This window comes from Macrobrachium nipponense, chromosome 41 (genome assembly GCF_015104395.2).
Source record: "Macrobrachium nipponense isolate FS-2020 chromosome 41, ASM1510439v2, whole genome shotgun sequence".
Taxonomy (NCBI): Eukaryota; Metazoa; Arthropoda; class Malacostraca; order Decapoda; family Palaemonidae; genus Macrobrachium; species Macrobrachium nipponense.
Window position 1 is genome coordinate 22,158,747 of NC_061102.1, and position 26,030 is coordinate 22,184,776.

Genomic DNA, 26,030 nt, shown 5'->3' on the forward strand with positions numbered 1-26,030 from the left:
GTCTGACACGTGAGGCGCTTGTGTCATTGAATGCGCGCCTGCGAGGCGTAGTGCGCCCACTGTTACTAGGGCTTCTGACAGGCTCCTGGCGCTTGCGAGGAGAGGCGCTTGCGTCCTGGCGGTGGCGCCTGGTAGGCGAAATGCGCCTGCAAGGAGAGGCGCTTGCGTCCTGGCGGTGGCGCCTGGTAGGCGAAATGCGCCTGCGAGGAGAGGCGCTTGCGTCCTGGCGGTGGCGCCTGGTAGGCGAAATGCGCCTGCGAGGCGAAAGGAGAATGTCTCTGTCCTGGCGTCAAGAAGGAAAGGCGCTTGCGTCCTTCCTAGAATGCCTGGGAGGAGAAGAGCACCCGCCACGATCCTGGTGCCTACTCGGAGAGACTTTTGAGTCCCTAGAAGAAAGTCTGGACGATCCAACATAATCTGGAAGCCTCTTGGTCTCTGGGCGCTTGTAAAAAGGAGAGAGTGCTTTCTTCGAAGCTCGTCTGGAAGCAGAACAAATCCTCCTACTATCTTGTGGAGCTCTGTAACGAGAGGGGCTCTCGTCTCTTTCGGAATGCCTAAACGAACGAATTCTCTCACGAGAGATCCGCGAAGAATCAGACAGAAGGAGGCTCTCAGGCTCCTGGTACTTGTCAGGGGAGGTGCTTGTGCCTTGTGACAAACTCCTGGGTGATCTCTTACCCAAAGGGAGCTTCCGATCCGAACGCTGAGCTGGAGAGGAGCGTCTAAAGTCGCAAGCGAACGAAGAAGAAGGCTTCGCTGGGGACGAAAACCTTTCAGGCGAGGTGCATCTGCTGGCGCCAGAGCGCCTACTTTCCGAGACTCTCCTATCTGAGCTCTTGACAGGAAGGGATAAGTCTTTCTTCCGAGAAGAACCTTTCGAAAGAACTCCTACTAAGGCGGACAATTGCTCCTGGAGGCCTACCAGAACTTCCTTCGTTTTAGACGAAAACCCTTCCGGAGAGGAGTCAGGCGATCTAGGCGCTCTCTTCTTACGAGCAGGAGAATACTCCGGAAACGGCTCAGGACTGGAATGCAAAGTGTCGCTTGTGGGCGGCTTCCAGGCTCTCTTGAGAAGACGAACTCCATCCTCTTCTCGGTGCTCACGAATCCGAGTCAGAAAAGCACTTCCTCAGGATGCTTTTGCAATAGCTGTCCTTGGCAGCCTGGGAAGCGACTACAGGATCTGCCGAAGGGACGCCTGACCGTTGGGAGTACCCACATCCCCCTTGCGGCTGTCGACATTCCTCCTCCCCTGGGCACGGGAGTTTGGAAAAGGTCTAGGCCTAGGAGCAATGTGGGATCGGTCAGACGCCCCCTCCACTTCACTGGGGACACTGCACACGTCACTGCGCTTACCTGTATCCTTCATCGCTTGCAGTTGCGATTGCAAGCTGATAATAGAGGCTCTCATTGCAGCCATTTCCGTAGACGTATCCACTGAAACCAAACTAGGAGTAGGAGAATTAACAGAAGAGTTAGGAGCTACATCTTGCTCAATAGAGCAGGATCTACTCGAGCTTCTGATGGAGCTTTCCTAACTCTATCCTTCTCTAGTTTTCTTATATAAGCAGCCAAGCTCTTCCATTCAAACTCAGTTAAACTTTCACACTCAAGACAGGTATTAGTTGCAGAACACTCATTCCCCCTACATTTACTACAGTGTGAGGATCCACCGAAGCCTTCGGTAGCCTCACCTTGCACTCCTCTTTCGCACAAACTCTAAATACAGGTACCACGTCAGACATTCTAAAGAGAGATCTAATCCAAAATCCAAAAAACAGTCCACGATAAGCATATGCCAATGCCAAAGATCAATACGTCACCAAAGGTCAATCAGATAATCCTCAGCAAACGAGAAAAGAATTCTAAGCAGGAGGCACCAACAACGTTGTTGTCGGTACCAGCGACAGAGAAAATCTGATTGGAAAACGGGAATGGTTCCTAGTCCCGCCACCCAGCGGCGGGAATGGGCTGATCACCTGACCTACCTGTCGCGTGTGCCGCGAGTTTTGAATTCTGCCGGGACATCGCAGACTATAGCTAAGTATATATCTGCTGGGGAAGTTGCATGTACAAAAATTGTTTTTTGTCTAAATCACTAAGAGGTATGATTCTGCAGCTCATCCCTTACATAGCAAAATCATAAAATATCTAATATTTTACATATGGGGTTTAAAAGTAGATAAAATATGTTACACATGATTTTTAAAAATAGAATCTACTTTTTTTATGTTTATCAGATCTTCCAATTTTGTTTAAAATGCTAAAAGATGGTATGCAATGACATTTCAACAAATGTAAGTATGGAATGAATAAGTTATTATGACAATTCACACAGTATTTTCTCCCATCATAAATAAACACATAGAATAAAAGCATATGGGTAAGATGCAGTCAGTAACAACAAAATTAAGATTATTAATTGTAGTGGAACTCAACCATGTATGGCCAGATTATTAGTGTTATTGACACAAGTTACCCAAGCCATTGTATATGATAAAAATATAGAGTGAATGTACACACGATAAAAATATAGTTGATTTATTTAGTTTTAATTCATTTTTATCGAATCTAAAATTACGTGAGGCCTGCCTTTACTAAAATGACTGGTTATGAGATAGCAAAAACAGAGAGAGAGAGAAATATGACTTAGATTTTTAGGCTTTCTGTTACGAATAAGATATGTCTTTTAACATGATATCTGATACTAAGCTATATATATCTGGCTACTGCCTATAACCTAGAATAACTGCTTTGTAAAATATGAGGGGCGATCTGTCAGTTTCCCTTTTTGTACATGACAGCTTCTTCTTCTCCCAGAACCATTCTCATTACTCATGCAACTGGATATTAGTATGAGGTAAGTATGAGGTCTCAGGAAATAAGGTTAATATTGACCATTTTAAATTATTATAACATTAGAAACAAACATCAGGATAGCTATGTAACAGAGTAGTGGCAAGAAAAATGACAATTTGTCCAAAATTGCATTTTTCCTAACTATACAAACCTGAGGTCTTTTTACAATAGGAAGGTACTAGCGGCAGCTGGATAGGTCGTAAGCTTTCGAACAAGGGGTTCGGTAGTTAACTGCTTGTCCGACAGGCGCGCGCGCGCGACTGGGAGGTAAACAAATCACTTTTGCTTTTGGCCCAAGCAAAAACTGCAGAGTGAGGGGTGGCATGAGGTGGGACTATGTGTAAAAGGACCTCAGGTTTGTATAGTTAGGAAAAATCCAATTTGGACAAATTGTCATTTGTTCCGACACGGCAGTACCAAACCTTACGGCTCCTTTTAGCATAATAGGAAGACTCACTTCTTGGTGGGAGGAATCTGAGTCTTTTGTGAACAGACTGGTGTTCGCCCAACCTTGGAATGCCTCCCTGGTCGTAAGAGCGAGGGAGGGATCCAAGCCTCTGTCCGATTGATCGGGGTGTGCACCGCAGGATCAATGGTCAGACCTCTGGACCAAGTACTAAGAGAGAGGCAAGCGTATCTCTTCGTACCAGCAAACAAGAACAAGTTCCTATTTGCAAGAGGCAACATAAAGTTATGGTTTGTCTCTTGTTGGCATCCACTTCCCCCCCCTTGTAGGAGGAAGTGGTGGATATTCGCTCCCATCCCTAGTGAAAGGGATAGGATGGGGCTCTGTCGAGTAGCTCACACGGCATCTCGTCCTTATCCAGCAAGAAGGTGATGAACCGTATCCCTCTACCCACAGGTAGAGGGGGAGAAAAAGATAGGAAGAGAAGCCAGTCACTCTCTCATTCACTTATCTATTCTTACAGTCACACCAGGACTCGATGCTGTTCAGCCTGCTAGGGTCTGGGTTAGCTACACAACGTGTTGAGCAGCCACCACGGGTCCAAGGAAAACGATCCAAGGACCTGTGGGCAATATCCAAAAGGTAGAAGGAGGTGCCAGTGGTCTGGTTGTACACCGACACCCCTGCCTTCAGTACCTGCGCCACGGAGAAGTTCTTGTGTAACTCGAGGGAGTGTACTTCTAGTCATCTTGGTGCTGACGAAGAGTCTTCAACACTCAGCCTGGGATGTAGAAGTTTCTTCAGAAAGCGCGGGTCGCGCTTTCACAGGACAAAGCAGCATCTCCTTCGCATCGAAGGCGGTGAAGTCCATTAGGGAGGGGATTGTGAAGGACTCTAACCGATCGTCAGGAACGCGAAGGGTTCAGAGTCTTCGCTACGAATTCTGGTACGAAAATCGAGCGTCACGAATCCCCATCCCTGGATGCTTGACTTCGCAGGAAAAGTCATGCAATTACCTCAGAGGAAAAGAAGGGAATGGTCGTATGACCTATCCCTCTTCTCGACTTCGTGATGTCCTGTACCCATACTGGTCTATCCGTCTGCAGCGAAGTTGTTCTTCTCGGTAGTGGATAGGGACACCGACACTCAATGGTGGTGTCGATGGTATGGGTACTGTGGACAAGCCGTTAGGACGAAGAAAAGACTGTTATGGAACAACCGAACTAAGTCCACAGCGAAGTTCGTAACAGACTTGGGCGCTCTGACAGCTGCCGACTGACTGCGTTCGGTAGGAGGCAAGTTGTCCAAGCACCCGAGTAAGTCACGTGACCTTCGCCTTAAAAGGGTTATGCCAAGAGACTAAACAAATAATTTGTTCGTCACCGATGCCAGAAGGCAAGGTGATGACTCTCTTAAGGCATGTGCCCAACAGGCGAAAGTCAGTTGCCTTCTAGAGACCGAGGTCCCTGATGGCAAGATATCTCATAGTATAGTTGATTCTCGGCTAAGGAGAAACAACACTATGTGTCGTTGAAGACGAAGGTGTACAGAAAATGCAACCTACGTCTTCACAGCTGAACCGAGAGAAGGATTCTCAAGATTCTGAAACCTGTGCTACAAAGACTGAGAACGCTAACCGCTATTCATTGCTGTCCGGTGAGGATCGTAGTTGCAATAAAAGCGGAGCGCTTTTCAGTAATGAAGACAGGGAAATACTGCCTGAAGAACTGCTTCTCATGGGCTGAACATTTGGAAGTAGAAGCTGTCAGGTCGGAGAGTAGGCGATGTCTTCTGACATATCTGTTAATTCGGCGGCGAGCAATGAATAATTGCACACCTACGAATACGAGATATTTTGAAGACAAACTCAGATGTCTGCAAAAATCATTCGCATTATCGCGGTGCGATGCAGCGGGTGACTAGTACAGACTTCTGTACCGTGCGGTAAACAGAAATATGAAAGAGTCCAAGAGATATATCTGTTGACAATTCTCGCAATGTCGAAGGCGATGAAATCGAGCGTCACAGCAGTAGATGGTCCTTCATTATTGCGAGAATCCCCGTTAATCAGAGACCTAAGTCCATGATTGGGCAGAGATACGGTTCGGTAGTCAATTCAAACCAGGGGAGAGAGAGACGTAACCGACCGTTCATCTCCGAGACCTAGCTGATACTGAGCCGCTATCAGGCAGTCAATACGCAGTAGCTCTCGGTGACTCGTCATCCTGAGTTGCCAGGTAATCCATTATTCCACGAAGGAATGCGTTCGGCTAGAACCATCGAGCATAAAGAATACGCTCGAGCAATTATATTTAACCGAAACGGATTTCGGTAAATACAAAAGCTGATTTGGTGTTGTCATGACAATACCAAGTATCTAAAATCAAAACTGATAACTGCTGGGAGGTTGCAGGCAACCCCGAGTTGCAGTTCAATTAAGATACAATTCGTCTCGGTCACAAACCGTAGAGTTAACTACGGTATGCGCCTACCCCCGGACAATTCAACTGTTAAAAGAATCATGTCGCGAGGGTAATATACGTAGTATATTTGTAGGTTCTGTACACGACCTCCATCCTAAATTCTTTTTCTCTCGAGGAATGAGAAAATAAAAAAAAGGAGGGTTGAGATCGCCGCCCCTTCGTTCTTAGTCAAGAGAGTGAAGGAGAGTCTTTCCCAAAGGAAAGCTTCAATGGTGAACAGAAATACCGAAGACGATAGTTCAAGCCAAACTGGAAGTTCCCGTCCGTTCTTCTTCTATTCCAGGTTAATCGCCCACTGTGAGCATACTCTTCTTTCCGCAGCAGTCTTCTTCAAATGCTTAGAAATTACAGAATTCGAGCATAATCGAGGTTCCCGATTATCGTGTAACAATTATCGGGATTCTCGCTCACTTTGGACCGTGGTCTCGCCTAAGTGTTTGGAGATCGTAAAAAACTCGAACACTCTGAGTGCGCTAGAAATTCCGTAGAATTCTAAGCACTCTGCGAAACCCCCCACCGAATTCGTCAAACGATATCGGCTGGTGGTCCTCTCGATTCCCGTAGAAATCGAGAAAGGGGCAGGATCCCTCCTCAATGACCGGGGCTTACGTCAGGTAGGACCCGAAGGTCCCCCCGGTAGCGCAGCCCCTAACGTGGGATCTTACAGAGAAATCTCTGTAGGATCCCTCCCCTTTCCCTCGTAGCCGTAAGGAGAGAGGGAATGGGGGAGGAATTGGATACTGGCTCGCCTTCCCAGCGGAACTAGCAGTTGGAGAAGAAAAGGAGCAGCCATCGCCTTACGGCGATGGCCTCTCAGAGCCTGGGAAAACGTATCGTCAGGAGAAAACGTTTTCCCGAGGAGGGTTACGAACTCATACTGTAGGTAAGTGTCTGCCGCCACTGTGAACGTCGTCTGGGTGGGGCTGATCGACACCTGACAGGAGAGAGCCGATACCGTCCTCCGACTCATTCCAGTCCTCGTCGAGGTCGAAACCTCAGGAGGACGAAGGGGGGTATTCTAAATACGGTGTCCGAAGACACGTAGAAACGCCTCTGTCGCAGTAGAGGAGGTGAAGTAGCTTGTTCGACCGGCCAGAACTGAGAGCCTTCTTGTCCGGAGACGAGAGACTACCTGGTTCAACACAGTCGGCAAGCTCCGATCGCGGCAGACCCACCGTCGATTTGGGTTCCCTCTCGGGCCCCAAAACGACTCGAGCCGAGACGTGGCTCTGCTGGTGGGAGCGGCGATTCTTCCCCGAGGTCGTTGTGCTGACGAATCAGCGCCATAACCTCGGCAAAGTTCCTCTGGATCTCGGAAGTCACAGCATCTTGCAGAGTGGGACCGTTAAGCCCTTCGAACAAGAGCATATTTCCGAGAACCTTCCTCCTAAGAAGGGGAACAGCGACAGCCCTCTCGGTCTTCTCCATCCACTTGCGCATACGTCCTGGCCGTCCAAGAACCGTGCCTGGCACGTAGGGCGTTCGGTGGCGGGGATCATGGGGGAGGGCAAGCCCACCCCCACGATCAACTTCTCCTCAATACCTTAGCTCCCCAACAAACCTCCCCCCCCCCGGTTTTTTGTAACCCGAGGATGGGTTTGAAGGTACGGGAGAGGCAAGTACCTGACGCTCCCTCCCTCCCGCTAGCTGGCAGAATCCAGTCAGGCTTGGAGGGCTTGCGAGGTGATCATCAAAAACCCGCGGGGTGGCGATCGAGGCTGCAGGCCATGGTTCGAACCCGCTCGCCTGTGGTAGAAACAAGCTGGACTGCAGCACGAGCAGCCCCGATATAGAGGTTGTCAGAAGAGCTGGTGCTGGGTTTGCCGTACCCGATCGCTCTCCCCTGTGAGAGCGGACGGTTCAGAGGCGACCTGCAAGGGCATCCACCCTGTTCCCACAGGTGAGACCGGTGCTTGGACCCTCACGGGCACGTTCACGTCGCTGGTTCCAGCCGTGGCTTGGCACCGGCCGGAAACGGGAAGGAACCCTCTTCCCAGCCTCGAGCCCGTGGCCGGTCGTGGACCGGTCACGTCCCCGGGTAGCCAGCTGGTCGCCGCGGGAGGAGCGAGAAGCTGGTCTGGGTGAGAGGTTCGCCCGTGAGCGGCTGTCACCAGTCTTCCGCCCCGTGCCGTTGAACCTGACGCTGAGCGGACTTCTCAGCGGTCTGGTTCCTTGGCTGCACGGTCGCTGGTAGGCGGATCCGTACACTCGGTACCGCCCTCCCGGCGAACGAAGAGGCCGAGACGGACCCTGATGCAGTGGCAGAAACCACTGACCACCAGGTCGAGGAAGTACTGGTGTTAGCCGGGTACCCCTCCCCCTGGTCCCCGTAAGTCTTCTTCCATTGCGGATAGAAGAAAGACGGGCCCCGCTCCCGAAAGGAGGCTAGGAGGACCAGCGGTAAGGAACCCTCCCGTCCCACCGATGTGGAGACGGGTCCCCGAGAAAGCTCCCGAGGGAAGAAAAAACTTCTTAGGAGTGGGATGGAGGGCCAACGTTCCTTTTCTTCCTCGGCTGTGAAGGGCCTTAGAAGTCGACGAAGGGGAAGAGGCGGCAGCCGACTGACGATGGAAGAAGATGAAGACGACGACGACGACACCTTCCTCCTCTTCTTTCGTCAGGCTTACCTCAGGACAGAACGTAAGATCTGGGCCTAATCCAGGGAGGAGGGCCCGGGGGCTGCTGTAGCCGAAAAACCAACATGGGCACCCGGACGCACATCTTACAGGACAGACCAAACGTCTGGCGGGGTAGTACCACCACGAACCAGGGACGACGTCAGCGGTTTCCCATTCATTATGGGCATCTCAGGAACAGCAAGTCACAGTCCAGCACAGCATCGGTAGGGACAGCCACGCAGCAACAAAGGTCAAGGGCACAAGGCCCAGCGCAAGCAACGGCAGGGACAACCCAGTCGCAGCAACTGCATGGACAGTCCGAAGCCCAGAATCGGCAGGCAGGTCCGGCAGGCGGCCAGCACCGGAAAACACAGGACAAGTGGAGCAGCATGCCAGCAACCATCCTTGTACCGGCGGGAGGCAGGTCCAGGGGCGAGCCTCTAGGGCAGCGGAAGTCGTGGTCGCGGCATGCGCGGCAACCACGAGCGGGGCTGGCGGCAACGCCCCCCTCTCGGTACGCGGCGAACGGCACTTACACAGCGGCTGTATGGCCAAGACTGTTACCACGTGAGGCGATGCACAACCAGGTGAGGATGGGACGTCGTCACCTGGAGCGTGTGGTTCACCAACTCCATGGGGTGACCGCAGTTAGGCCCAGACATACAGAACCGCAGCCCTGCGACACTAGGCACGCCCTGCAAATGGAAGGACGCCCATAACCCTAACCCACCCAGGTTCCACCCGCCCGTTAGGCAGTAGCACCTGTGGAAATAAAAACAGGTAGTAGCCCTTACCTTAGCAGACAGACCTTACATCTTGTTCGGGGTTGCACCCCAGGTCCCTCAGTGTGGAGGCACCTCTAATGTCTGACCAGAAGTTGCATAGTACAGCTTCCGGTATATTTTTGCATCTTCCAATATTGGATGGTATGGGATGCAGTTTTTAGTATATTTGTCGAGATTATTCTTAAAACACATCTTACGCTCATCACCTTGATATATTCCTCAGATGAGCTGGCAACCGCATTTGAATAGACCGTCTGCATTATCGATGCTGGTGCGTAGTTGGATTTAATGTCCTGTGGTGCTTGTTTCCTTATTTTTTCCTGGGTATAGGTTTTTGGGCACTATTAATATACCTCTGGCTTGCTCTTTACTGAAATATGTTTTTTAGTTCCATGATATTTTATGCTATTTCCTTCTATCTGTTTCCCATGCCTGAATTATCATGTTAAGCGTTCTCTTCTCCTTTCTAGACTATATAATTCTTTTAAGAATTGTAGTTCTGTTTCCCAGTAGTCTAGGTTCCTTAACATTTTCTTTCGATTCTTAGCTGTAAAGGACCTTTGTACACTCCTCCTATTTGTGCCAAATATCCTTTTGAATAGTGGTGGGTCCATCAATTCACATTGCAATATTCACGTTCAGGGACTACGAACATATTGTTTTATAAAGCCTAATCATGTTGTTTCAGCTTTTTCGTTGTTTTGAAGTGGCCGTAACAACATTCCCCATTTTTGCCTCTTTACATTTTTGCCCAACAGAAGTGTTGCTATTTGATCATTGCATAACATGTGCCTATTTCATCATCACACCAACGGTCTTTAACCTGCTTCCTTATTTTATGTGATGGTCTCCATTATTAGGTCCCTTATATGCATAATGCTTTCTTTCTTTCTCTTCTCCATAATTTATTGATTCAAAATTTATCAGAGTTAAAATACCATTCCTATTTACACCTCTGCCCTAATCATATACTTTGTTAAAGGTCTCTTTTGTACGAGCGTTCCTTATCGTTCATCACAAATAAGTTAATTGTTTCTCTACTTATTCTTGTGTTCATCCTGCGAAACTACTCACCTACCGAATCCTTAACCATTATTGTCCCTATGTCTTCACAATCATAATAACAAACAGTATTGCAGCTAACACCGTTACCTTGCTGGCACACCGGATATTACCTTGGCTTCATCCGATTTCTCGTCGTTTGCAATAACTATCTGTTTTCTGTGTGTAAAAATTCTTTTTAACCATCTTCCTACTTTATCCACGATATTGTGTTTTCTAATTTTCTTCGCCAATATATTATGGTCTACTTTATCAAAAGCTTTTGCAAAGTCTAAATAAACCACATCTGTTTCATTTCCGCTTTTCATATTTTTGAATATGTTTTTCACGGTGGACTAACAGTTGGGTTGTGTACTTTTTCCGGGTACGAAACCATGTTGTCCTTTATTAAACAAATTATTTTTTATTAAATGTTTCATAATATTTTTCTTCATTACCCTTTCATACCCCCCTCGCGCGGGGGGGGTGAGCCCTCTCCGAACGAGTGGAAGACCCCGAATACAATTGTACATCGGGCACCGAGCGCCCTCCCCGCGCTCGACGGATCGGGCGAGGAGAACGCAGATAACCTCCCCCCAGGGGAAGGGGAAGGGCCATCTGTGGGAGCTGAGGGGGGGGGTGAGGTCTCGTTCCCCACCCCCGCACAGCACCCATGTACCCAACAATAATAATAAGAGCCCGAGAGCAATCGTGCCCTCGGCCCGAATGCAAGGGCATAAGGATCAATTCCCTGACTGAGCGGAACTTGAACCCAATAAATATTGATGCAATCAATAATAAAAGGAATAAATGAAAAAGAATCTTGCATTACGATTCACTTCACAATGAATAAGGGCTCGGATCGAGCGCATTTGCGCCCCCTCGGTACCGAGCGCAAGGGTAAAAGGATCCATTCCCGATTATGAATGGAAACCTTGATCCATAATGAATTGATGCAATCAAAATATATATGAAAATGAAAAGAATACTGCGCTTGCAATTTCACTTCATACAATAAAAAGGGGAAGGATCAATTCCCGGAAATAGCGTAAACATTGATCCAAAGTAAAACAATGCAATCTCAATAAAATATGAAAATGAAAAAGAACTGCACTTGCATTTTCACTTCATTCAAATAAAAGGGGAAAGGATCAATTTCCGGGTAGCTCGGAAACTGATCCAAAATGAGTATTTTGCTACAATCAAAATAATATATATGAAAATGAAAAAGAATACTGTACTTGCGATTCCACTTCATACAAAATAAGTTTTTCGTGCCGAGCGCATTCGCTCGGCACGAGCCATACAGTCAAAAAAACTATAAATAAAGAGCACTTACTTACGATTTTCATCTACGACATTTCCAACCAAAATATACGCCTCGAGCGAGCGCTCTCCCGCCCTCGCACCGAGCATACACATACGAGGATCATTTCTGGAAATGAATTCCCGCACTTAGCTTGCCCTTCATTCCCGGCACTCGGGTAATCGGAGGGCGTGGTGAAACCAAGATCCTTTAATTCACAATTGAATTCAATGGAAATAAATATGAAATGATTGTACTTACAATTCAGTTTCACTAGATAAATAGAAAAAGAAAAACACAACCATACGAAAGCAACGACGATGAAGCGGGCAGAGAGCGATGATACACGTCCACACACCAGCAGGCCGAAAGCAAAAGTGGTTTGTTTACCTCCCAGTCGCGCGCGCGCGCCTGTCGGACAAGCAGTTAACTACCGAACCCCTTGTTCGAAAGCTTACGACCTATCCAGCTGCCGCTAGTACCTTCCTATTGTAAAAGGACCGAAGGTTTGTATGCCGTGTCGGAACAACTATACTTACAGCTTCTCCAAGTTTGACATTGCCTGGAACAAGATCTGTGAAGACATCAGTTGCTAATTCTATCTTCTCAGGAATACTTCCCTCAGTAAACTCATGCCAAGTATTGATTGCTGACAAAACCTGAATTGCACAAGAAGTGGACATTAAAGAATAGTATGATTTCTCACACAGTAAACATGAATGGACAATATTTTTTATAACTTTGCAATAATTTTTATTAAAAATCTAACTTTACAATAAGTTTTATTAAAAATCTAACAACTAATACAAGTTGGTCCTCTTTAATCTGGAAACCCTGGGACCTGGCCATTGCTCGACTCCCTAGATTTACCTTTATGACTATAAAGGAAACCCCCTATTTAACCAAATGCTTATTCCACATACATACTGCTAGGTTCTCAGAGGCAGAACTAAGCTTAAAAAGGGACCGCTTTTAACCAATAATGTCTTGCAGTAAGGCAAGGCAGCAATATACAATTAAAAATCTTATTACAAAACTATTGATTGTTCATATATGGAACAAACCTTCGGTCTTAACATTAGGATTTACTAGCGCCAAGCTGGAAACCAGTAGAATTAAAATTAAACTTGTGAGATCCAGGGACTATTGGCACCTATACCAGGTCACGGGGCATGTATTATCCAGAATACCCTTGGGGTCCCGTGACCTACCAGATATATTTCTACAGCCTTCAAGATAGGACGTGTTTACTGTCTATCTGATTTAAAGCTGGTTTCAGTTTGCCCATTTTTATCCATTTCACTTTCATTTTTCTTGTTAATTTTCTTTCTCTGAGTGTGCTCAGTGTGGGTGTGATCTGTAAGTGTATAAATGGTGAGATGGAGATTTTTGCTTCACCATCGGGATCTTCTTCCGTTTCGAAGAGGAGATAAAGGAAATGCCCTGGAGTCAGTGGCTTTCTGTGTTCAAGATTCCTAACTTCAGTGGCGACGGATCCTCATTCAATGTGTAGTAGGTGCAGAGAAAATGTATGCACAATTACTAATCCGTGTTCTGTTTGTCGTGGTTGGTCGGTGGAACAGTGGGGAAAGTTTTATGAGAAAGGCCAGTACAAAAGAAAGGAGACAACGCCATCTTTGGATGACCAAGCATTGCGGGCTTCTTTTGTATCGGCAATACACCAGACTGCTCCATATGTTTCGCCACCTCCTTTTGATTTGTCCCATACCCCTTCGGTTTCTCCTAGCGATTCGTTATCGGAAACTCCAGGAGGGGTTTTGGCTAATTTTATGAATAATATTTACGCTCCATTGTTCCCAGCAGGCAGGGGGAGAGCATCACCATCTTTGTTCTAGGTGCCAGCTCCCGACACGCACAGGATGGAAGGTATGTGGGCGGCGCTAGGCCTACCAGGCGTACCAACCTTGGAGGGTTTGCGGTCGCATTATATGGTGTCACGATTCCAGCAGAGTTCGGCAGCGCTGAATGTTCCTCATCCCCCTGGCTTGCACTTTATGGGAAATAATGCTGTGGCTAAGCCATCAACTTCAATGTTTACGGCGATGCAGAACGTTGGAGGTAGTTTTGCGGCAAACGCAGGGATATCAGCAGCAGCCGCACAGTCTCTCCCTACAAGATTGGTGACGTCACAACCTGTGTCCCACACCGACATGGCAGACGCGATGACATCACAGCCTACTGCTTCTCGGTCTACTTCGCTGCCTCCGGAACCAAATACGCTTTCTGACTCGGTGGTACACACTGTAATGAAGAAATTACAGGATCTAGAGCAGAAAATTGCTAAGAAAGACAAAAAGAAAAGGCGTGATTCGTCTTCTTCCTCTAGCTCGGCGTCATCGCTAAGTTCGATATCGTCACGGCCTGTACCAGTCAAGACGTTGGAGGATACGGGATTTCGTGACTGATCCTCGGGCTAAGAGGAGAAAGAGTGAATTCTTCTTAACCTTCGGACCAGGACTGTCACATCCCAGTCAGCAAGAAAGTAGAGAAGTCAGTGGCTGGTAAGCTCAAAGCTAGCGAACGAAGCTGTTTACAAGAGTCCGAACGAGCGAGAGCATTGACACACGGAGTTGCCAGTAGAGACTACAAGGAGTCAAAGCACGACTACAATGCTGTTGGTAAAATCAACGTTAGGGGCAAAAAGTACGGCAAAGAATAGAACGCAGATACCAGTTTCGCCTGTAAGGCCGTTTAAAATACAGAGAAACGATTAAAAGGCTCGTATTAAAAGAACGAAGAATAGACAGTTGGCAAAATCGTCTGATACGTTGGTGGAAGGCGTTGTCTGCCTAGATGAAGAATGAAGGCCGAATTCTCCGCCGGTTGTTGGAAATGATATATATCGTCATAGAGAGGAAGTTAGCTCGGTTTCGAGAGAGCCTTCATCTTGGAGGTGTAGGCGAGATTCTTGCTCTAGATCCGCGAGCAGAGAAGGAGTGAGACGGTCTCGTTCTCCTGCTGACTATTCGGGATCGAGCCGCAGGTGGTCATCAGAGATCAAAGAGGCCGCCGCCGTAGGGGCAGACGGCCACGAAATACCCGGACGTTTGTCAGGGGAGAGGAGTGAGATAGCGTCTCCTGTGGCTGAGCACAGTACGCTAGAGCCGGAGGAAGGAGAAAACCAAGAGTTTCTGACTTCGTATGCGGAGGTGATTGATTTGATTCATCAATTCAATAACCTTTCGGGGAGAACAGAAACACCTGCCAGTATGCTTCCTCCAGGGATTGACATGGTGTTTGGGTTGCAAAAGGATACCAAGGTGTCATATGGATTGCCTTGTTCAAGTGATGCGGAGTCCGTTTTACAACACGTAAACGCACAGATTGCGGGAAGGGATAATTCATTAAGATCAAATTGATCGTTTAAGTTTATCCCTCCTCCAATGATGAAACAAAGGAAATATTATATGACACCGACGGTTCCTTTGCTATCTAGACAAATTAACCCAAATGTGATAAGGTTAAGGCCTGGATTAACCTTACATCAGGTTAAAATGGAATGCCCTTCAATGACTTGCCAAGAGGCTGCTACTTCAGAAGAAACAGCTTCTTCTGTCTTTCAGACTGCTTCTTGATTGGATCTTTGGTCAACAGCAGTGGCGAAGATTGCATCCTCAGAAGTGACAAGAAAAGTAGTGGATGAATCAATGTTATTAGATTACTACAATCAGGTTCCAAAGCAATTGCGTACTTGAAAAATTTAAGTGCCAATGTTTGGGCAAATATTCTGTTAATGAGGAGAGATGCAGCTTTGGCTAGACTTAGCTGCACTGTTGATTTGGATTCCCTGCTAGCAATGAAGAATGGGGATATCTTAAGAGTTGCAATTGCTCTTGCCAGAGGCCATACTGGAAGAGGCTATAGATAGAAGAAGGATGGACACTAACGATAGATTGGTACAGCAGGCAGTTAGAAAAAAATCTAAGTCAAGTTACCTCTATGGAGGTAAGGCAGCAGCAAATACCTCGGAAGAAGCCAGTGAGACATAACATCCCTAATAGAGCAATAAGACCCTCTTCCCCAAAGAAGTTAGCTCTTCGGCTCTTTCACAATAGAAACAACAGAGGAAGGGGGATTACGGGAAGAGGGAGAGGCTCAAGACGATAGGATGGGCGCCTCTCATCACTCAGCCACACCAGTGGGGGGTTGCCTGGCAAATCACTGGAAGGTGTGGGAGGAACTGGGAGCAGAGCAGTGGGTGGTGGAGGTTCTCAGGGTCGGGTATTTGATTCCGTTCGAAGTAACCCCACCCCTGACAGAACAGCCATTACCTCACCTCGCTTATACTCAGGAACCTCAGAAGGCTTTTATTCTGCAAGAGGAAGTAAAGATGATGATGGAGAAGGGGGTTGTGGAACAAGTATCCATTCCGTCAAAGGGGTTTTACAGCAGGATTTTCCTTATACCCAAGGCCAACGGGGATTGGAGGACAGTAATAGACCTGTCAACATTGAATCTGTTTATAAGACAAACCAGATTCAAAATGGAAACTTCAAAGACACTTCTACAAGCAGTCAGGATCAAAGATTTTATGCTGACAATCGATTTGAAGGACGCATACTTTCAGATCCCAGTCCATCAGTCTTCCAGGAAATTTCTCCGCTTCAGCCTTGCAGAGAAAGTTTTTGAGTTCAAAGTCCTGTGCTTCGGACTGACAACGTCTCCTCAAGTTTTTATTAGTGTTCACGCTCGTGTCGACATGGGCGCATGCTCAGGGGATCAGGCTAATAAGATATCTAGACGATTGGCTGGTGATAGCAAAGTCCAGAGGGAAATTACTCAGGGACAGGGCGACCATTCTGCAGTTTTGTCACAGCTTAGGTATTGTGATAAATCAGGAGAAGTCGTAGTTGGATCCAAGTCAACGGCTGGTGTATCTGGGAATGGTTACAGACACAATAAAAGCCAAAGTATTCCCAACAGACCAGAGAGTAGAGAAATGCATACAAGTGGTGAATGCCTTTCTGGAAAAACAAACACAGCCAGCAAGACAGTGGCAGGTAGTACTGGGAATCCTAACTTCCTTGGAGAAGCTAGTACCACAAGGGAGGCTACACCTTCGATCTCTACAATGGAGGATGAAGGAGTTTTGGTCGCCAATAGTAGATCACACGTACGAGCAAATTCCCTTGTTGGCAGAAGTGAGGAAAGACTTGTCGTGGTGGCTGAACGACAACAATCTGACAGTGGGTGTTCCCCTTCAGCAACCCTCCCCGGATCTCTTGCTGTTCTCAGATGCGTCACTAAAAGGTTGGGGAGCCCATATGGAGGAGCTGATGGTTTCAGCAAAATGGAGTGGCAAGGACAGAGAACTCCATATAAACGTGCTGGAGTTAAAAGCAGCGTTTCTAGCACTACAGGAATTCAGGGAGAGGGTGAAGAGGCAATCAGTGGTATTGATGTCAGACAACACCACAGTAGTAGCTTACTGTCATGGCAATTGCTATATAGCAAAGAAAGATAAAGGAAAGGAAGACGCATCTTCGAGAAGTTCTGCAGCACGTAGGCTTTCGCGCATGTGTTGGAAGTGCCTGTTCTAATGATGGTTCTAGAATCGGCAGGAGTTTTGTGGAACTTGACAGGCGCCGACGTGACGTGAGAAATGCCGCGATTTCTGATGCAATACATCGTCTAGATTCTTCTAAGAAGCTCTAGTAATCTCGGGAGCCTGTGACGTTCGCTAAGCCCCGCCCCAGAGTGCCTTATAAATACGACTGACGAAGTAGGAGGGAGCAGAGATCATCAGTTAGTCACATAGTAAGAGATCATTAGTAAGGTCACAGATCAGATCAGTGAGAGCTCAGCAGCAGATATCAGAGATCATCCGAGAGCGATAAGAGAAGAAAGAACCGACGAAGGATCAGAGAGGAAAAGTCGCTCGAGAGTTGGTCGAATTCTGGTCAAGTTGTCGTCAGGAGTGGACGACCAAGTAATTTCAACGTTGAGCAAGACTCCAGAGAAGAAACTTTTGCGAGAGGTTTTGAGAAGTTCCTGGCCTTCAAGTATCAAGAGTAGACATTATTTTCTGCAATACGAAGTCAAGAAGACGTCTGCAATTACAGTTCTCCTTTTGTGAAGCCATTGTTTCGAGTCACAAAACTGGCCCACAAGTATTCGCATTACCTCACTGTCTTCCCCAGTTCATGCAGTGTAAGATTTTGCCTTTTTTATGTAAATAGGAGATACCATTCTGCATTTATCTTTGTTAGTAAACTTGTAAATAAACCTTTGTTGTGTTAGTGTTTCTTTCTATATTCGTATCCCCAGTTTCAACTATTGGTGTTGAATTTTTTTTTTTTTTTTTTATCATAATATCGAACCTGAACTGGGCCTCTCTCGGGGTTCGTAACACTTACATAAACAAACAAGGAGGCCTAGTGTCTTGGCAGTTACATGTGATGACAGTTCAGCTTCATCAGTGGGCTGTAGAGAACATAGTAGACATCAGGGCCAGATATATTCTGGGAAAAAGAAACATAGTGGCCGACAAGTTGAGCTGCAGGGATCAGATCCTGGCAATGGAGTGGTCCTTGCACTAACAGGTAGTGGACAGGATGCTCATGTTGTGGGAAAGGCTGATCATAGACCTATTCACAACCAGGTACAACAAAAAGTTGGAAGTGTATTGTTCGGTAGTCCCAGACGTAGAGGCAGTAGCAGAAGATGTGCTACAACACCCATGGGACAATCTGGACGTGTATGCATTTCCTCCATTTTGTCTAATCCGTCAGGTTCTGAACAGGGTAATGCGGTCTCAGAACCTCAAAATGACTCTGGTAGCTCCTTTATGGCCAAAGGCAGAATGGTTTCCGGACCTCTTGGAACTCCAAATAGACGTGCAGAGAGAACAACCTACTATGTCAGCCGCACATGGAGAGGTACCACCGGTCAGTGAAGTCCCTATCGCTTCATGGGTGGAGACTGTCAAGTATCTCCTCCAAGCAAAAGGGTTTTTGCAAAAATCAGCAACTCAGATGGCAGGAAATATCAGAAAGTCATCTGCAGCAGTATACCAAGGAAAATGGTCAGCATACTGTGCTTGGTGTCGTAGAGGGAACTTGTCTCCACTCGGTACCACTATTCAGCAATTAGCAGACTTCCTGATATATCTTGGGACAAAAAGGAACATGTCTGTATCTGCGGTGGATGGGTAAAGGGCTGCTCTAGCTTCAGTCTTACGCATGAAAGGTGTGGACATGTTGATGAAGAGCTTTGAGCAGTCACGTTCACCCAAGGCACTAAACGCCCCAGATTGGGATTTGACCATGGTACTGAGTAGTCTGACAAAACCCCCCTACGATCCACTAAGGCAGTCCACAGATAGGAGCCTGACCCTGAAGACAGTCTTCTTATTGGCCCTAGCTTCAACCAAAAGAGTGGGGGAACTACATGGTCTGCCATATACCATAAAGCACTCGAGAGGTTGGAAGTCAATGGTATTCGAGTTTGTTCCAGAATTCGTGGCCAAAACTCAAAGCCCATCAATAGTGGACGGCAGATTCGACTCCTTTTCCATACCTTCTCTGGCAGAATTTGTAGACAATGACAAAGAGGAGATGCTTCTGTCTCCATCTCGACTGTTAATGAGTAGAACAGGCAGCAGAAAGGAGTTGCTTCTCTAATAAACAATTCTGGAACCATGAATAGAAGACCTCTAGCTTTTCTTGCAGAAAAGAAGTCTAACATAGGTCTTTCCAAGCAGACAGAAGAGATAATAGGATATCCCAAGGGGATGTCCTATGACAAAATATTCAGCACAGATATGTTCTAAACATCCTACAGTAAACCTTTTCATTGTCAAAGTAACTGCACTGTAGACTGGGGAGAAGTCATTGAGCTTCCCAGGAAATGCGCATCTTCAACAGAGGAGACATCCTATGAGGTGATCCCTTATGATGACATACAATCAGTGTGCTACTCATCAGAGGAGTTGTCATATGATGACAGGTTACACCCCCTTGGAGTAAGGAACCACCATGGCAGCATTCTTGAGCCACATATCACAGAGCAAAGATGTATCTTAACTACTTCGGAGATAAGAACACCAGGATATGAGTTACATTACTGATCTGGTTACTCACACGAAAAGGTAGGTTAAGCTAGGAATTGAACCTAACCCAATCCCAAACTCTTGAAGAATGGGAAAGTCTTCTTGCAGTCAAGAAGCAGAACACCTGGGAATTTTAAGTGTGTGCCAAAAACATACATAAGCTCAACCCAACTGGGCTATATCAGAAAACTTAATGTAATGATGCATTGGTTTTGAAAGTATCGTTACAACCTCTCATACTTACGAGAACTAACATAAATAATACAAATAATATTACTATTCAATAGCATTACAGTTACTAATGGATTTCTGTGATCACCATACAACACATTATAGGTTTTGAAATCTGATGAGTTATGATTATGTATTACTATTATTCTACATCATATAAACAAAAGTTTGATTTCAAATTTTATCAGAATAGGATTCTTTTCTCACCTCAGTCATATAAGAAAGGTATGATTTGGCATTTGGAAGACTGGATGGTGCTTTTTTCTTCATAGATGCTTCTAAGACAGTTTTTTGTAAATTTTCAACTTCTCTTGCAACAGCATTCAATTCCTGCGGGAGTGGTTGCTGAAAAAATTCATGACAAAAATTAATAGCACACCAGTTATTTTCAATGGATCCCACCAAACTAATTTTCAATTTTTCCACTTTTTCTTAAAATAATGACCTATTCAATCATCCAAAATGTCTTACCTGTTGATATCGAAGTTTGCCCACTTGCAACTGTAGTTCCTGGTTTTCAGACTGAAGCTCATTTACAGACACTTTGAGCTCTTGCAGACTGGGTACCAGATGGCTATTTGAAACAGATTGAAACAGTTGTCACATTCATGCACATAATTTTCTAAATTCTCTATATAATTTTTTCAAGGCACATGAAAATTCAAATTTCAAATCATACATGTCACAAATAATTATGAAACTAAATATCTGAACAGTAAAAAGAAAGGTAATCACATGGAATCATCTCACATTCTGACACTGCATAACAGACAGATCATCCATCCTCAACTGGAGGAGTCCAGGAATAGAAGCATTTACAAAATAGTATAGGCACCTGCCTATAAAGCAAAGATGTTCAAGACTGTCTAAACTAGATTTTATAACAAATGTCAGCAATGACAAGAAGGATTTAAATAAACTTGATCAAGACTTACAGCTTACCTGAGCTTTCCAACAGCAAGCCTAAGATTAAAATTATTCTCAATGGCAGTATTAAATGCTAACATGTCTCCTTCAGGAACACTTGCAAACTGCATCTTGCCAATGGCAAGTCGTAATTCTTCGTTGTCAACAATGAGCTGACTAATTCGTTCCCTGAGCACCCGTGCCTGTTTACCATCTTTGCCACGAACTGCAACAGTAAGGTAAATAAACAAAGTTGCCTTTCATTATAAGTTTAAACAAACAATGATCAACACCTCAACAACTGATCTCTTCTTTCTGTATTTCCTATTACCCTCAGTTACTTCTTTCAAATGGACACCATATTCTTTATAAACTTCAATTTCAAGTCAATGGCCCATGTGGGCTTGTTCCATATGAATAGGGTTCTCATGTTCCAAATAATGATGTTAATAATATAATAATAATAACAGAGTAACCACTCAGAGTATGTATATAAATTCACATAAAAATGACCTGTCTGCAAAAGTTTTCAGTATCATATTACAGAGTGCAGTACTATACACAATCAGCCTGTGTGAATACACAGGAAGAGCCCAAATGAACTAGCTTTAACTTACTTAACCCATATGAGTTGGGCTAAAAAATCAATATGCAGCACCCCAGGCCAGGTAAACTTGAGGTCAGCCAATTTAAGGAAAAAAAATGCATCAATGGAAAGAAGATATGCAAATGCACAAGGTGTAAGAAAAAAAAATCAAAAATATTTTCCCTACCTTCAACAAAAAGTTGGAAATGACTATTTAAACCCCTTGAGGGGCCTCTTTTACAAGACTATTGCAAATTTTACCATGTTATACATGTTTTTTTCCAAAAAAAAAAAAATTTATTTTATATTGTAAAATTATACTTACAGTTCATACATTATCAAAACAGATAAGAACTACAATCAGTAACAAATTCTGGGTATATCTGTTCTAAAATATTTACATAAATTTGACAGAGATCGAAGATGCAGTAACTTTTTTGGATTATACTACGTGTCTTTTCTAATATTTCTTTGCAAAATTACAATTACAACTGACAAACTATCATAAAAGATAAAAAGTAAAACCAACAGCAACCCCTTCGTATAGCTTTATGTGCAAATTCATAAAAAGATATGAAGGAGAGGCAGTACATGCTCCTTTGAAGTTAAGATCACAACTAACCTCTGAGCCACCTGTTTCCTTGATCTTGGCTAGTCTAAAAGTTGCCATTAGTGAATTTATGGGCAATAGAAGTAATAGCACCTCTTTCCTGCCCAATTTCCCCAAATCGACGGCACATAATAGTGATGCTCACCATGAGTGGGTCCGTCCAACACCCAAAACATGTTACTGCTGCAATGCCCCCCCCCGTATTTGTATTAGCGGGGGATGCATACCAGACCCGCACCCCGCCTGAATAGCTAGAACCCGCAAATAGTTGGAACCCCTATAAAAAATACTTAAAATGGCCTATTTTGTTAGGTAAAACTCACGAAAAACCCATTAAAAATGTTTATACCTGGTTTTTCAATAGTTTTATCATAAAAATTTTATGATGAATGATAAAATACCCCAGGAATTTGTGGATATTTCTCATAGAAAAATACCGTGAATAGGTGAATTTCCCACGAATAATGGGTAGATATGGTCCAGAGAGAAATCCGTGAATGCGTGAGTCCACGAATCCAGAGAACGCGAATAAGGGGGCCTACTGTACTCACATGAGGGGGTCCATCCATTAAGAGTTAATTTCAGCCACATATTTAAACGCTATCATCAAACCAGGGGTCCGTCCATTAAGGGTTAAATTCAGCTACACATTTAAAAATTATCATAAACCTGTGCACTGATTTATGGCAAAAATTAGTTCCTTGTTGGACGAGTGGTTTACGTTCTCGCCTACCTACTTGGTGTCTCGACTTCGATTCCTCGCTCTGCCAATGTGGAACCAGAGGAATTTGTTTCTGATTAGAAATTAATTCCTTGATATAATGTCGTTGCTAAGTAACCAACTGGTTCCTAGCCACGTGAAAATAACTAATCCTTTGGCTCAACCCTAGGAGAGCTATTAATCAACTCAGTGGTCTGGTTAAGCTAAGATATACCTACTTATGGCAACAATATATTGTTATTGATGACTAACCCATAATCGGCTACACAAAACTTTTAATTATTCAAAACCCAACAAGTCCCAAGGCATTTGAATACTGGGGACTTTTACACATTCTTTAGATGATGAGGCCCTAGTCTAGTAGAGAGAAATTCTTTCTTAGAATACGTAATATGAAATCTTTAAATAAAAAAATATGAACCCCATTAACTAATGTATATAACAGTACCTAGGGTTTGCTAATTTAAATGTCTAAAAGGAGCATATGAGGATGTGAAACTGTGAGTAAATGTTTGAAAGTGCTTTTTCAGGTATGGTAACTTACTTTTTATAGGGGCTAAATTCTGCTGCTGTAGTCGTAACATCTCATTCTCCAAGTTTGCATTCTCCAAATTCAAATTGTCTACAATCTAATGACAACAGAAGATAAACAGCATTAGTAAAACTTGAAATGACATTTCCTATGATTATACAAACTAAAGTTTACCAGAATAAAATAGAAAAAGGTTAATATCATTTGCCTCATGACAAACTCATCAATTCATATACGTCCCAAATTCATAGTCTCCATATGTAAAGACTGTGCAACCTGGAATTCACTGTAGCTATTATTTACCTGCCTACTTTTTTATGTTTGAAGGCTGTTTACAGGTGAACAGCCATTAAAGAAGAAGCCGGAGGAGTTCCTGTCAACATCAGCTGTATTCATAGCATTTTCCATTAGGGTTAGTATTTTTCTATAACAGTAACCTCTTTATTATTTACAATGCTACATCCAAGGAGGGTGTGAATATTTCCAAAGTATGGTTACAGGACTAGTGACTAGGTTAGCCTACACTATGCTACCCCAAATTCCCATCATATCACTGGCCAGCCTATGAAAATACATACTTAGCTAAGAAACTGCAAAGAATCTACAGAAATAAGAATGATTTATATTGTATTTTTATTATTCTACAGAAGTAAGAACTATCTATACTGTATTTCTGTTATATGTAAATGTTAAACAAAAAACAACCAAAAGATATGACACTATAGGTAGCAAAATGTGTCATTCAAGAATTTCACCACAGCAGCTTAGGTTATGCAAACTATGCATACACAATTAACTATCACCACCTATAGGTAATGCAAGAAAATGAGAATACCAGATTACCACCAATATTGAGCAGTGGTGCATATGTGAGTGAATGATAGAGCACCTTCACTTTTTGCTAGGCTGCCTGTTATTTACATTTTCTATGGGTACAGTTTTTATACACAGTATAGTATATATGGTAGTGTACAGTTATATAACTTGCCAATCACATGCACTGTGCCATACAGTGTACACTATTTACCCTAGGATATGCTTAATAAAAAAAATGGTATTTTTATTATAAAATAAGGTTTCACACATACTTACCGAACAATTACATAGCTATACGCTTTCTTACCTTTATCGGCAGTCGAAATTTCCAAAGATTTCTCGGCGCTAAATTGGGCGCTGCTGACGTGTAGGTGAATACAACCCCGCCCACTTTCGGGGATCCCCGGTACTACTGAGCTTTGCTTGACAATTCGTTTAGCCGCCCACCCGTCCATCTGTGGGGAGGAGGGAGGGCTTTTGGCTTTAAATCATGTAATTGTTCGGTAAGTATGTGTGAAACCTTATTTTATAATAAAAATACCATTTTCACACATGAAACTTACCGAACAATTACATAGCTGAATCCACATTACCCGGCTGGTGGGTATATGGACTTTAAGTAAGCAAATAAGAAAAAAAACTCACATTGCAAGAAATGTTGTAGTACCTTAACCTCGTGAGAGAGCAGCTGCAGGAGAATACTGCCTCTGGTCGGCGCTCTCATCACTTGTAGGGAACGTGGCAGTAGTGGCCAGGATCGTTCCTACTACTAGTGGGTATTCTGCAACCATGGAGGTTCACCGATGGTTGATCAGAATGAAATAATATGCGCCCTTGCCCTGGGCTGTGACCAGATTAAAATAACAATCAAAGACCATCACCTACACATAACCATAAAAAATAAGAAACCAAACCCTACCATAAAAAACTGGCGGGACTCCTGGTACCGTGTACCCCCCAGGCTTCCCCAAAACTCGACCACCTTCTAATCAAGACGAAGAGATAGTCAAAAAAGGAAGTGGGGAATTGGACCAAATCCCCCTATGCTTCCTTTCCCAACACCATGCCCATCACCGACAAAGGTCCTAAAACGGACAACAATTATCAAACGTTGCTTCCACATATCCTTCAGGTAATGGAGAGCAAAAACCGATCTCGACCTCCAGAACGTAGCTTGCAAATAGATGCTAGCGACGTATTATGTCTAAAAGCCATGGAAGTCGCTACTGCCCTAACCTCGTGGGCTTTAACTTTACACACCTGTAGAGTCTGATCTCTTACTGACGTGTGTGCTTCCTGCAATCAGGCTCCTTAAAAAGAACGAAATTGCGTTCTTAGACATAGGACGGCTCGGATCTTTAACCGAACACCACAATCGGTTCGAACTTCCTCTCAAAGCCTTTGTTTTTATGAATATTAAAAATTTCAGTGCTCTCACCGGACACAAAGAAGGTTCTTCGTCCTCTTCTCCTACTAATCCTGACAAGCTTCGAATGGAGAAGAAACAAGGCCATGGTCTCGAAGGATCTTCATTCTTCGCTAAAAAATCCTGAGTATAGGCACACACAGCTTTGTCTTGTGTAAATCCTATCTCTTTACTCATTGCTTGCATCTCGCTGATTCTACCTAGCTGAAGCTAAGGCGACTAAGAATAACGTCTTCTTAGTAAGATCCTTCAAAGAAGCCGAATTAAGAGGTTCAAAATTCGCTTTAGAGAGCCAGGACAATACCACGTCTAAATTCCAGTCCAACTAAACCTGGTCTCCTGTCCTATGTGGACTCAAAAGATTTAATCAAGTCGCTGATGTCCGAGTTATTAGATATATTTAAGTTTCTATGTTTAAAAACTGATGCCAACATAGATCTGTATCCTTTTATTGTCGAAGTCGATAACTTCATAACGTCTCTCAGATATATTAGGAAGTTTGCTATCTCTTGTATAGAGGTTTTAGAAGAAGTTGTGTGACTTTCTCTGCACCAATTTCTAAAAACTCCCCATTTTGACTGATAGAGTTTGGCCGACGAGGCTCTTCTACAGTTAGCAATAGCCTCTGCCGCT

The 26,030-nt window shown here is 44.6% G+C and overlaps 1 protein-coding gene across 14 annotated transcripts in view; it reads right to left on the reverse strand.

Moving 5' to 3' along the window:
- Positions 1–26,030, reverse strand: part of LOC135212588 (FK506-binding protein 5-like) — a 126,089-nt gene that overhangs the window by 39,201 nt on the left and 60,858 nt on the right. For all 14 annotated transcript variants that reach the window (XM_064246137.1, XM_064246141.1, XM_064246134.1 and 11 more), the window contains 5 exons: positions 23,168–23,252; positions 20,743–20,932; positions 20,272–20,374; positions 20,008–20,145; positions 12,038–12,157 (listed from right to left, as the gene is read on the reverse strand). In XM_064246137.1, the coding sequence (XP_064102207.1) occupies positions 12,038–12,157; positions 20,008–20,145; positions 20,272–20,374; positions 20,743–20,932; positions 23,168–23,252 (636 nt within the window). The remainder of the gene's footprint in view (positions 1–12,037; positions 12,158–20,007; positions 20,146–20,271; positions 20,375–20,742; positions 20,933–23,167; positions 23,253–26,030) is intronic.